Source organism: Mus pahari, chromosome 4 (assembly GCF_900095145.1).
Source record: "Mus pahari chromosome 4, PAHARI_EIJ_v1.1, whole genome shotgun sequence".
NCBI classification, from domain to species: domain Eukaryota; kingdom Metazoa; phylum Chordata; class Mammalia; order Rodentia; family Muridae; genus Mus; species Mus pahari.
The window spans coordinates 80,662,377-80,675,550 of NC_034593.1; the positions used below are offsets into that span (position 1 = coordinate 80,662,377).

General features: G+C 44.0%; 2 protein-coding genes across 3 annotated transcripts in view; one reads left to right on the forward strand and one right to left on the reverse strand.

Moving 5' to 3' along the window:
- Positions 1-11,094, forward strand: part of Nup210l (nucleoporin 210 like) — a 108,638-nt gene extending 97,544 nt beyond the window's left edge. Inside the window, exons 35-40 of one of the 2 annotated variants that reach the window (XM_021196630.1) lie at positions 544-693; positions 2,768-3,015; positions 6,890-7,091; positions 9,319-9,423; positions 10,837-10,911; positions 10,994-11,094. In XM_021196630.1, coding sequence (XP_021052289.1) covers positions 544-693; positions 2,768-3,015; positions 6,890-7,091; positions 9,319-9,423; positions 10,837-10,911; positions 10,994-11,094 — 881 coding nt within the window. The remainder of the gene's footprint in view (positions 1-543; positions 694-2,767; positions 3,016-6,889; positions 7,092-9,318; positions 9,424-10,836; positions 10,912-10,993) is intronic. The other variant, XM_029538124.1, reaches the window with a different exon arrangement.
- A 634-nt stretch (positions 11,095-11,728) lies between these two features.
- Positions 11,729-12,686, reverse strand: Rps27 (ribosomal protein S27). The gene is made up of 4 exons (XM_021196540.1): positions 12,646-12,686; positions 12,229-12,337; positions 11,995-12,105; positions 11,729-11,815 (listed from the first exon to the last, which is right to left on the reverse strand). Exons 1-4 carry the CDS (start codon positions 12,649-12,651, stop codon positions 11,787-11,789), a joined length of 255 nt encoding a protein of 84 aa, XP_021052199.1. The 5' UTR covers positions 12,652-12,686; the 3' UTR covers positions 11,729-11,786.
- Between the last annotated feature and the right edge of the window lie 488 nt (positions 12,687-13,174).

The window sequence follows — 13,174 nt, forward strand, 5'->3', positions numbered from 1 at the left end:
GATTTGAACTCCAGACCTTCAGAAGAGCAGTCCGGTGCTCTTACCCAATGAGCCATCTCACCAGCCCAAGCAAGCATTTATTATACTGCTGAGGCATACTCCTACACTGGGCTAATCCCTGGCTTAATGGGTTCTGTTTGGCTTTGTTTTTTTGTTTTTTTTTTTTTTTTTAACTTTATTTTTGTTTTTGAGACACCCGGCTCACTATGTAACCCAGGCTGGTCCAGTACTCAACTTGTAAAGTAATCTGGCCTTGAACTTTGGCCTCTGCTCTAGAGTGCTGGGATTAGACATGTTGGGTTTATTTTTTAAAGATTTTTATTTATGTGTATGTGTCGGCCATGTGTGCAGGTTCCCATACAAGGATGTCAAAACCCTTGATTCACTGGTTGTGAGCTACCCAGTGCAGGTGCTGGGGACTTAGCACGGGTCCTCTGGAAGAACACGTGCTCTGAATCACTGACCTATCTCTCCAGCCCCCATGATTTTTCCTTTTACAAATCCCTGATGCTAACAGTTATTTAACTCTTCTCTGCTTCTTAGGATCCTGTACCCCAAGTCAGGCTTTAGCTGTTGAAAAAGTTCTTCTTCCTGAGTCCCTCATGCTATGCCATGTGCAGTTCAGCAATACTTTACTAGACATTCCAGCAAGTAAGGTCTTTCACATCCATTCAGAATTCAGTGTGGAGAAAGGTAGGGTTCTGTTTCTACACCTGCCACCCTCCTGTTGAACTATATTTGTGTTTTCTCAATCTCTAGAGCTTTTCTCAACTCACTCAACAAAAGGTTGTTTTTTGTTTTGTTTTGTTTTGTTTTGAGGTATCATGTATCTCTGGCTGGCTTTAAATAAGAGTAACCTCTGAGCTGGGCCTGGTGGCGCACACCTTTAATCCCAGCACTCGGGAGGCAGAGGCAGGCGGATTTCTGAGTTCGAGGCAAGCCTGGTCTACAAAGTGAGTTCCAGGACAGCCAGGGCTATACAGAGAAACCCTGTCTCGAAAAACCGAAAAAAAAAAAGAGTAACCTCTTACTGACGGTCCACTTCCAGAGAGCTAGGATTGTAAACTGTGCTACCATGTCCAGTCTATACACTCCTGGGGATCAACCCTAGAGCTTTCCACATGCTAGGCAAACTCCAACAGAGCGGTATCCCCTACTCAACAAACTTTCATTAACGCATTCCACCTAAAACATGCCGTCTTACTATCTATAATTTACTTTTTGGTTTGTCTTGTTTTGTTTTTGTTTTTCGAGACAGGGATTCTCTGTTTAGCCCTGGCTGTCCTGGAAGTCATTCTGTAGACCAGGCTGGCCTCAAACTCAGAAATTCGCCTGCCTCTGCCTCCTGAGTGCTGGCTGGGATTAAAGGCGTGAGCCACCACGCCCAGCTTTGTTTTGTTTTTTGGTTTTTTTTTTTTTTTTTTTTTGAGACAAGGTCTATGTGGCCCTGAATGGCCTGAAACATATTATGTAGACCAGCTTGGCCTTAGGCTCACAGAGATCCACTAGACTCTGCTTCCTGAGTGCTGAGATTAAAGGCATATACCATCATGTCCAGGCTTAGTTTTCAACATGTAGCACAGTATTTGAATATTCCAAATGAATGTCATTAACAAGAAACAGAGGGTAACATTCAGATGGCTTGATATAACTGAACTAACCCAAAATGAGTGGACTTAGCTAGGCCTTGTATAAACCTGTAATCCTAATACTGGAATGCTGAGGTACGGGGTCACAAAATGAAGGCTAGTCTACAGAGTTAGTTCAAGTTTATCTGGGCAACCTAGTGGGACTATGTTCAAAATAAACTAAAAAGGTGGCTGAGAGTGTGCAGGGGTAAAGTGATCACCTGGCATGTGGTGGATCAGAGTTCAGTATTGTAAACAAAATGTGTGTGTGTGTGTGTGTGCGTGTGCGTGTATATGTGTGTGTATGTGTGTATATGTGCGTGTTTGTGTGTGTATGTGTGTGTATGTGTGTATGTATGTGTATGTGTGTGTATGCATGTGTGCGTATGTGTGTGTGTGTGTGTGTGTGTATGTATCTATGTACTCGGTGGAGGAGAGGAGAAGGAGAGGGAGGCAGAGAGGAGGAGGGAAGGCATAAGCAGGATAATATACCATTTGAGCTCTTGAATTGATCCCTCTCAGCTTGAATGGTATGGGTAATGAACCAGCACTAAAAGGTTCATTCAGAAACCTGCTGGACACTGAATAGATCTTTAGAAAGTTCCAGAACAAGATGCAGATGGAATGGCTCCTTAACTCTAAGGCAGGGCACTAGACCAGCAGCCTAGTCCATAGAGGAGTAGCAGGATCACTCTCAAAAAGGTTTAGTCTCCTCAGCACATTCGTTACACCTGCTTGTGCCATTCTGTTTAATTCTTTTAAAGATTTATTTATTTTATATATGTTAGTACACTGTTGCTCTCTTCAGACACATCAGAAGAAGGCATTCAATCCCATTACAGATGGTTGTGAGCCTCCATGTGGTTGCTGGGAACTGAACTCAGGATCTCTGGAAGAGCAGTCAGTGCTCTTAAGTGCTAAGCTATTTCTCCAGCCCCCATACTGTTTGATATTTGCAGAGTGTTGACTTGAGTCCAGCTGCAGCTTCTCCCAAGGACTGTTTCCTTTTCTCTGTTTTTTTTCTTCATAGTACTCATTAGTGTATCAGAACTGAATGCTCAAAACATTTTTCTCCCTAACCCTAACTTGCTTTTCTCAGTAGAGCCTCTGGGCCTTCCTGCTAAGTCTTTTCTTTTCAGGGGTCTATGTCTGCCTAATCGAGGTTCGACAGGAGTCAGAGGAGCTGCGCCAAGTGCTCAGTGTGGCAGACACCTCGGTCTACGGGTGGGCAACTCTGGTCAGTGAACGTGGCAAGAATGGCATGCAAAGAATCCACATTCCTTTCATTCCTGGCTTTTATATGAACCAGTCAGAGTTCGTTCTTGGCCACAAAGACACTGGGGAGCTAAGAATCCTGGGAGTGGAAAGAGTTCTCGAGAGCCTAGAGGTGAGTGAGACACAGCGGTACTGGGGACAGAGATTTGTTGCCTTTTTCCCAAAAGATTCTCATTGCCAGGACTGGTTGGATGGCTCAGTGGGTAAGAGCACTGACTGCTCTTCTTGAAGGTCCTGAGTTCAAATCCCAGCAACCACATGGTGGCTCACAATCATCCGTAATATGATCTGATGCCTTCTTCTGAAGACAGCTATAGTGTACTGGCATATAATAAATACATAAATCTTTTGGGCCAGAGAAGAAACAGTGTACATATACATACACATACATATACATACACACACACACACACACACACATATATATATGTATATATATAAAATCTTTTTAAAAAAGGGGGGGCCGGGCGTGGTGGCGCACACCTTTAATCCCAGCACTCGGGAGGCAGGTGGATGGTCTACGGAGTGAGTTCCAGGACAGCCAGGGCTATACAGAGAAACACTGTCTCGAAAAACCAAAAAAGAAAAAAAAAAAAAAAAAAAGATTCTCATTACCTTAGGCTAGCAGAAAAAATTCCATATAGTCAAGATTGGCCCCAAACTTCTGATCCTCCTGCCTCTGCCTCCCAAGTGCTGCAATTATAATGTGTGCTACTATACAGGTTTTATGCAATGATGGAAACTGAACTCAGGGCCATGGGCATGCAGCAAGCACAAGTACTCTACCAACTAAACATCCCTAGTGCTCAGTTTGTTTTGCTTTTAAGACACAGTGTGTGCCAGGCTACTCTCAAACTGTGCACTTCCTTGGATTCCAGACCTCTTGCCTCTACCTCCAGAGCACGAGATCGCTAGACATGAACTACCACGTGTGACTGAGAGACAAGGGATTCGAAAAAGGTTTTTCGTTCTCATTCCAAGGGTAAAAATGTTCTGGGTAACCTAATTAAAGTTACTATTGGAGCAGGAGAAATTGCTCAGCTGTTAGGAACACAGGCTGTTCTTGAAGAGGACCTGAGTTTGGTTTCTAGAAATCACATCATAGGGCTTACAATCTCTATTTCAGGGAACCTGATGCCCTCTTCCTGCCTCTTTGAGTACCTTGTATATGTACAAGCAAACATACAGATACATACAAATAAACTTTTTAAATTGCTATTAGAGAATCTTTAAAATACTTTGAGATAAATTTTATTAAAGATTTATTTTATGCATATGAGTACACTGTAGCTGTACAGATGGTTGTGAACCTTCATGTGGTTGCTGGGAATTGAATTTAGGCTCTGGTCAGCCCCGCTCGTTCTGGTCAACCCTGCTCGCTCAGGCCCAAAGATGTATTTATTATTCTAAATAAGTACACTGTAGCTGTCTTCAGACACACCAGAAGAGGGTGTCAGATCTTGTTATAGATGGTTGTGAGCCACCATGTGGTTGCTGTAATTTGAATTAGGACCTTTGGAAGAGCAGTCACAAAGAGGCTCTTATCTTACCCTCTGAGCCATCTCACCAGCCCATAAATTTTTCTTTTGTTTGTGTCTTTTTCAAAAAAGGGTTTCTCCCGGCGGTCGTAGACTCTCTCTGTAGACCAGGGTGGCCTTGAACTCACATTTAACAGCCTACCTCTGCTTCCCAAGCACTGGGATTAAAGGCTTGCACCACGACTGCCTGGCAATATTTATTTTTTAATCATATTTTTAATCAATTATGTCTCTCTGTGTGTACATGCTCTTAACCTTTAAGCTTTTTCTCCAACCAATTGCTGGAAATCCTTATTAAGTGATGGACTCTCTTATTCACACGGCTGGATACAACTCTGTCAATCCAGACAGTTAACATTAATGTTGCTTTTGTTTTTTAATGAATTTATAATGTGCAATGGTGTTTTGCCTGTGTATATGTCTGTGTGAAGGTGTCAGAACCCCTTAAACTGGCGTCACAGAGTTGTGAGCTGCCATTTGGGTGCTGGGAATTCAACCTGGAGAGCAGCTAGTGCTCTTAGCTGCTGAGCCATCTCAATAGCCATATAAATGGCTACTGTTTGTTTGTTTTTTGATACAGGGTTTCTCTGTATAGCCCTGGCTGTGTCCTGGAACTCAGAAATCCGCCTGCTTCTGCTTCCCAAGTGCTGGGATTAAAGGCATGTGCCACCACTGCCTGGCATAAATGCTACTTTAAAAACAATCTTTAGACTTCCAGTCTAAAGGTATGTATGGTGTCATGAGCCTATAAATCCCAGCACCCAAGAGGCTAATAAAGCAGGACTGCTGGGAGATCCAGACCAGCCTGGGCTACATAAGACCAACTCCAAAAACATTCCCACTTAAAAACTACAGTCCTGGGCTGGAGAGATGGCTCAGTGGTTAAGAGCACCGACTGCTCTTCTGAAGGTCCTGAGTTCAAATCCCAGCAACCACATGGTGGCTCACAACCATCCATAATGAAATCGATGCCGAGATCTGATGCCCTCTTCTGGTGCATCTGAAGACAGCTACAGTGTACTTAGATATAATAATAAATCTTAAAAAAAAAAAAAAAAAAACTATAGTCCTTGTGATGTAGCGCATACCTAGCTCCCTACTCTTGTGCTAGTCCCAGCACTCAGAAGTAGAGGCAAAAGAATTGGAAGTCCAGAGTTAGTCACCCCTAGCTTCAAAGGAAATTCAAAGACAGCCTGAGCTATGTAAGACTTTAAAATGTTCTAGCTTTTTAGCTCACACCATTTTCTTTTGTATACACACAAGTCTTTCTCAATCACTCACTCGTGTGTGGTGTGTGTGCCATTTGTTGTTTGAAACAAGATGTGTGTAACCTTGGCTGTCCTAGAATTCAAGAGATCCTCTTGCCTGCCCCTCACCCCTACCCCTCACTCTCTCGTGTTGGGATTAAAGGTGTGTTTTTTTCGCATTCCCAGCTCACCACCTTTTAAGACAAGGAATCACTGTGTACCCCTGGCTGGCCTGGGATTAACCCATGTACCTCCCTCTACTAGGGATCAAATGTGTGGCCCCACACCCACCTCCACCCTGTTTTTTCTTAAAACATTATGTATTTGTGTGTGAGTACATTTGCATGTGTGGAGACCAGAAGAGGGTCTGGATGTCCTTTTCTATTACTCTCCAGCTATATTTTCTTTCTAAACACTTTTTATTACATTTTTATTTATGCCACATAGGACATACTGAGGTCAGAGAATAATTTGGTAGGAGACATTTTTCTTTGTCTTGAACTCATCCTTGGGCTTGGAAACAGGCACATTCACATGAGCCATCTCACAGGTCTACTGACTAGACGAGAAGTGAGCAAAAGCCCCCCAAAACCTCCCTGGCCATACATCCCACAGAACTGGGGTATACGTAGGATTGTTACCTAAGTGATGGGATGCAAACCCCAGTCCTCATGACTTTGTAACCACTGGGCCTTCTCTCCAGCCCCCTTCACCTTTTGTTTTTATTGAGACAGGATCTTCTTCCTGGAGCTTGCTATGTGCTATGCAGAACAGGCTGCCCTCAAACTCCTTTTTGTGTCCAGAGTGGAAGGATTAAAAGCATGCACTAAGATGCCTAGCCACCTTGCTTTATGAACCTGCCCTGCTTCAAGGATCCTCCTGTCCGTGCCTCCCAAGAGCTAGCTTTTATTTCAAGCAAGGCTTCTCTGCCTCGTCCTGGCTATCTGAACTTACCATCTCCTTACTTCAAATTGCCTGTCTCTGCTGGGACTTGCAGTCTGCTTGTTAATTAAGTGACGAGGATTTAATACATGTCCTTATGCTTGCAAAGCAAGAACTGTTCTGTCCCTTTTTAAGTACATCCAAAGTGGGGGAAAAGCTATTGATTTCCTGCCTGGCTAGCTGAATCTTGAAAATTCTTGTACTAAGAGACAACACTAATTTGCCTTCTCTCAAATAAGTATTTTATCTTTTCTCCAAGGTCTTCCACAGCTCCCCCTTTCTAGTAGTGTCTGGCCATAAGCACTCTATCCTCACAACAGGCCTAAGCATCTACTTAATAAGAATAGTCAACTTCACTGCCTTCCAGCAGATGTCAGCACCTGCTTTCATTAATGTTTCCTGTGCACTGACCAATCAACAAGAAGCTGTGATAGTCAGAGCAAAAGATGCATCTGGTGCAGGTGAGCCCTGGGGACTTATTAAGATTTATTTTATGTATGAGTATTTGCTCTTCATGCACACTAGAAGGCATTGAATCCCCAACAGATGGTTGTGAACCACCATGTGGTTGCTAGGAATTGAACAAGGACCTCTGGAAGAGCAGGTAGTGCTCTTAACCACAAAGCCATCTCTCCAGCCCCATTGGGAACAAATTTTAATCCACATGGGAAAGGAATGTATTATTCACAACGAACCTTTTTTCTAGAGGTTGAGTGTCACTGAGCTTTGGCCAGTCTAGAACTGAACTAAGGCTCGTGTCTCTGGTGCCCAGGCTGCACTGCTCCACTCTCCCAGGTCTCGCCCTGTAGCTGGGTACTTGCAGCTACCTGTAGCCATGTTCCTAAAGACTACACATCCTGAATGCTGCAACTTTAGGTATATGGTACTCTGAGACCTTTTTATTATTGTGTATCCCAGGAAACACTTTAATTCCATATGGAGGAAGGTAGGAGGACCTTTGACTTCTGATCTTCCCTTCCTTTTGTGATACAGGGCAGTCAGTCACTGTACTAACTGATCTGTCAGCCTCAAATGTATTTTATACTTAGGCTGAGCAAGGTGACCCTGATGGCCCAAAGCTGTAACCCTAGCATTTGAAAGTATACAACTTATCAATGCAGCGTTGCCAGGTAGAAGCAGCTATAACATTCAACCCATCTTCAGCTCATTAAGTCATTTGAGCACATGTGATCGACACCAAACATTAAAACGTCCAGAAATCAAGTGTTAGTAGGTCACTATACATGGGCTTAGGCAATGCTACAATATTCTGCTCAAAGTTTACTTGGTCCTTGACCCAGAAAATATTTATATAAAGAGCAACATATGGTAAGAGGTAACTATAGGGTTTGTTGTTCATGCGTGGGCATATACACTCAGTGTGAATGGAGACAGCCAACCTTCAGTGCCATTCCCCAGGAACCTAGCCAGGAAGTAGACAGGTTAGCCTCGGCCTAGGATCACAAGCAGGTATGCAAATGGACTATAACAGGAACCACAGGGGACTGTGGGCACATAAAACTCCAGTCTTAGTTTGGCAGGGGCAGCGTATCCCAGCACTAGGGAGGCACAGGCAGTTAGGCCTTAAACAAATCAAGGGCACCATGCATGGTGGCACAGCCCTTTATCCCAGTACTCAGGAGGCAGAGACAGGCAGATCTGAATTCAAGGCCAGCCTGATCTACAGAACAAGTTGAGGGCAGACAAATCTACTACACAGATAAACCCTGTCTCAAAAAAACCTTTGTCCAAGGATAAACTAATCCAGGTAGCAATTGCATAATGTATGCAAAGCCCTGGGTACATTGCCTAGCACCCCAGATAACTGACCATAGTCTGTCTATGCCTATAATCCCAACACTGGAGGTATGGTCAAAAAGATCAAAATATCAATCCCTGGCTACATGGCAATCTAGTATACTTAAGTGTGTATAGAGGGGAGGAGTACACACCACTTTAAAATGTTCTCTAGATACAGCATAAAGAAACAAAAGGACAAGATGTCATCTTAAAGCCTCAATTTTTTTTTCTTTTTTCAATATTTATTTAGAGTTGGAGAGGTGGCTCAGCGGTTAAGAGAACTGACTATTCTTTCCAGAGATTGAGTTCAATTCCCAGCAACCACATAGCTCACAACCATCTATAATGGGATCTGACGTCTTCTTCTGGTGCATCTGAGGACGGTGTATTCACATACATAATTCACATACATAACAGTGTATTCACATAATTTTTTAAATAAATATTTTAAAATATTTAATGTATGTTAAGTACACTGTTACTTTCTTCAGACATACCAGTAAGGGGCATTGGACCCTATTATAAATGAACTTATTTATTATAAATAAACTCAGGACCTCTGGAAGAGCAATCAGTGCTCTTAACTGCTGAGCCATGTCATCTCTCCAGCCCAAGTCTCAATTTTCTAATTTGCAGGGTAGCAGGGGACCTGAGACAGTACCACTGTTAGCTGACACTGTCTTCTGGTGTGAGCTCCTTCCCTGTGATCACAGGGAAGCACCAGCACTACTAGTCCTCTGGTTTTCTCACGCAGGGTAGGTATGTAGACCTACCTATATGCTAGGATTGCAGATGCGTGCCAATATTCTTAAGCCTCTTAGGACATTTTCAAAGACTACTCTGGATGTTACTGTAATCATCCCATTATGTCCCATTATGACAATGCAGATCACTGTGAAGACTCGGGTATCTTCAAGAACTTTGTTGGTTCTTACCAGATCCTCCTGTTTACCCTCTTTGCTGTGCTGGCATCAACTTCTTTCATCTTTCTAGGTAAGGAGTATGGGTGTATATTTCTGTTTGTTGGCTTGTTTTGGTTTTGAGACAGGGTTTCTCAGTGTAGCCCTGGCTGTCCTGGAGCTCACTCTGTAGACCAGGCTGGCCTTGATCTCAGAGATCCGCCTGCCTCTGCCTCCCGAGTGCTGGGATTAAAGGTGTGTGCCACCACACCCGGCGTGTGTATACTTCTTTCATAAACCAAAGATAAAAATTAGCCGTTTTATGCTGGGCGTGGTGGCGCATGCCTTTAATCCCAGCACTTGGGAGGCAGAGGATTTCTGAGTTCGAGGTCAGCCTGGTCTACAGAGTGAGTTCCAGGACAGCTATACAGAGAAACACTGTCTCGAAAAGACAAAAACAGAAAAGATTAGCTATTTTTCATAACTAATTCATGACATGTATACTAAATGTCAACTTGCAGGGTGTGGCACACGCCTTTAATCCCATCTTACAGAACAGCCAAGGTCACAAACTGTCTTGAAAAAACAGTATTGGGGCTGGAGATGGCTCAGCACTGACTACTCCTCCCCCAAAGGACCTAGGCTTAAATTCTTAGCACCCACATGGCAGCTCACCTCTTAAGCTCCCAAGATCTAACACCCTTACATAGATATACATGCATTACACTAATGCACATAAAATAAAGAGAAAAACCACTATTGCCCACACATGTATTTTTAGCCAAAGGCTGTAAGAAAAATCCACCTAAGGGGTATTTGTGTATTAGTCTCCTCCAATAACTGCAAGTGGCTGGGATCCAGGATTATGAAAATTCAAGCATTCAAGAGCATTTCCACTAAATCTACCTATGCATCTCATATAGCCATCTCTGGATTACTTTTAACACCTACATTACATGCTACAAATGCACTATAGTTGTACTGGTTAGGTAATTTTAAGTACCAGCATACAGGGCAGTGTTTTAGAGGTAGACTAACTGAAAGCATTCCTTTTATACTAACACTTAAACCTCATTTTATTTATTTATTTATTTTTTCCTTTTTTTTTTTTTTTTGGTTTTTTTGAGACAGGGTTTTTCTGTGTAGCCTTGGCTGTCCTGGAACTCAGAAATCCGCCTGCCTCTGCCTCCCGAGTGCTGGGATTAAAGGCGTGCGCCATCACGCCCGGCCATACCTCATTTTATTTAAAAGCTTTTCTTACAATAACTCGCTTGGGTTAGGGCAGAAGGTAGCACAAGCATGTCCTAACACAAGAGTGGAAGTCAAAGGCAACTCCCTCTTCTACCGTGTAGGTTTTGGGAACTTAAGACAGGCTTGTTGTCAAGTGTCTGTTGGCTAAATCATCTTGCCAGCCCTTAAATCTCACTTTTGAATGGATTGTAATCTTCAAGACCTTCCTGCAAGCAAAATCACAATAAACCCTTTTTGTGGCATTTCTTTTTCCCAGCATACAATGCCTTCCTGAACAAGGTACAGACTATTCCAGTTGTTTATGTGCCAACAATAGGAACAACTCAGCCAGGTAAAGACCTGCCCTCATTCACAAGTTCAGATATGTCCGTCTCACTCATTTACCTTGATTATCTTGCTTTTTTTCTTTCTAGGTTCTTACACAGCCACATGTTCCCCCCCTCACTTCCTGAGCTCACAGCCACCACCAGTGCAGAGTCGGCTACAACACTGGTTATGGAGTATAAGACACTAACCTAATAGTCAGGTTCCGTCTAACTGTAGAGGACTGGAGACGCCTAATCCTGCAGAAGTTTAGTAGCTAACTACAAAACTAAACCTCCAGATCAAATCTGTAGTAAGTATAAATAAAAGCTCCTAAGCGGTTAAGTCATGTGTGTAAGGATTACATTTCTGGGGCGGGATTCCCGAAGCCCTGGATGTCTGTTCCTAGCATCACAAAAACTGCAACAGCGGTGCACATCTACAATGCCATCACTTGACAGGTATCCTGTCACATACTTGAAGCTACCTAAGGTCATCTCAACAACATACAGAAAAATAGTAATCCTCTGCTTCTCAGGCGCTGGAACTAAAGCAGCTATTCCCTAAATGAAGGCAGTCCCCACTGTCACACACCTATGTATGACACAATGTTTCCAATACCCAGTGTTAAAAGTTACTACCAAAAAGACATTAGAACATGAAGCCCAATTATACACTAACACCAGTTTTAAACCATGGTCTAAGATTTACACAATGAATCTAGATAAAAATGCCCCCAATGGAGTCTGGGTGTTTGGCCACTTACTTGACCCCAAAGGAACCACTCTTCTGTTTGCCCTGGAATACATGAGGCACCACTTGCTACCAGTTAAACAAGACAAACATTATATATCCAAAATGTGTTTATTGGGAAGGTTCCCACTCATCTTCAATCGGGGGCTGTCAGTGCTGCTTCCTCCTGAAGGAGCATCCTGGAAGGAAAAGATGCAAACGTTACTTCTGCCTGCCACGGACCCGCTTCATCTGCAGAGTGCTCCATCTCTCTAACAGGAGTGCAGCTGCCGTTACTAGCCTGAAGCCTTGCCTTCTACTGGACCTTTCACCTTAGGATCCCAAAGCCAAACAAAACCCCAACACCGAGAGCACGTACCTTCAGTCAGCCTTGCTTTTCCACCTGTGGGCTGACAGAGGACAGTGGAGCAGCCAACACACAGGACTACCGTTTGTGCATGGCTGAAGACCGTGGTGATTTTATAACATCCTGGGAAAATAAGAAAACAAAAATGTTTACGTCTTTACTACTTCTAAACTCGTAATAAAATCAAACATTAAGTTACAATCATTAGTACTAATTTTCCCGGACGGCTGAAAACCACTTGCTCACCTGGGCACTTCACGTCCATAAAGTAGGAATTAGGGCTCTGCACAAGGCGCTTTTTCTTGTGTTTCCTCTTCTCCTCTTCTGGAGAGGGATGAAGGAGATCCTTTGCGAGCTAAGAGGGGCAGAAATGCAGAGACTTAGATGCTAATGTTGGAAAGAGGTGACGGGAACGAGCCCCCACTGGCACACACCGAGGAGAACTCGCCCCTCGCCGCCCCTGGTGTCTGCGTAGCTGGGCCGCCATCTTATCTCCTCTCCGCTCCCGTCTACGCGGCTGGCCCGTGGGCCGCCGCGGCTCTGGTTACCGTCCTAAGAGACGCAGAGCGCACATGTGGACCCTGTACGATCCGCAGTTAGCACAAGTGGACAGTGCGGACCCAAGAGCAAGTCCTCTGTCGAAACCTGAACCAAGGAACTCACAGGCATGTTCTCGTAGGGAGGTCGTCACCGCCGGAAAGGAGCGAAAGCGGAAATCCTGTTCCTTATATCCGGTATGGGACAGGAAGTGACGAGCCCGTGTTGCTTCGCCATCTTCGGAAGGTCTTCTACTCCGTTCGAATGCAACGGAATGCCCGTTGACTGCCATTTGTAGAAGGTCTGTAAAGGCTCCTCGGGTCGCGGGTGCGTAGCCATGGTGAGAGAGTGAGCTTCTATTTTGAGTTCACAATTTAGCTGCTGTGCAGAGAAAAATGGATACTTTTTAAGTTTCGGACTACGCTTTGACAGCTGGAGTTTAATGGGAACAGCACAGGTGAACACCAGCGAGGAGCTTTATCCAGGACATTTTTAAGTTGCCGATAGTCTTTACCTCTTTCCAATTGGTTTGATTTACGCTGATTAATAATTCTAGACATAGCCGGGCGTGGTGGCGCGCGCCTTTAATCCCAGCACTCGGGAGGCAGAGGCAGGCGGATTTCTGAGTTCGAGGCCAGCCTGGTCTACAAAGTGA

Excerpts from the sequence above, each read along its gene's own strand:
- Rps27 (XM_021196540.1), bottom strand. Across the intron at positions 12,106-12,228 it reads TATGGACGTGAAGTGCCCAG|GATGTTATAAAATCACCACG; the intron begins GTGAGCAAGTGG and ends TTATTTTCCCAG. Across the intron at positions 11,816-11,994 it reads AAAAGCAAGGCTGACTGAAG|GATGCTCCTTCAGGAGGAAG; the intron begins GTACGTGCTCTC and ends TTTTCCTTCCAG.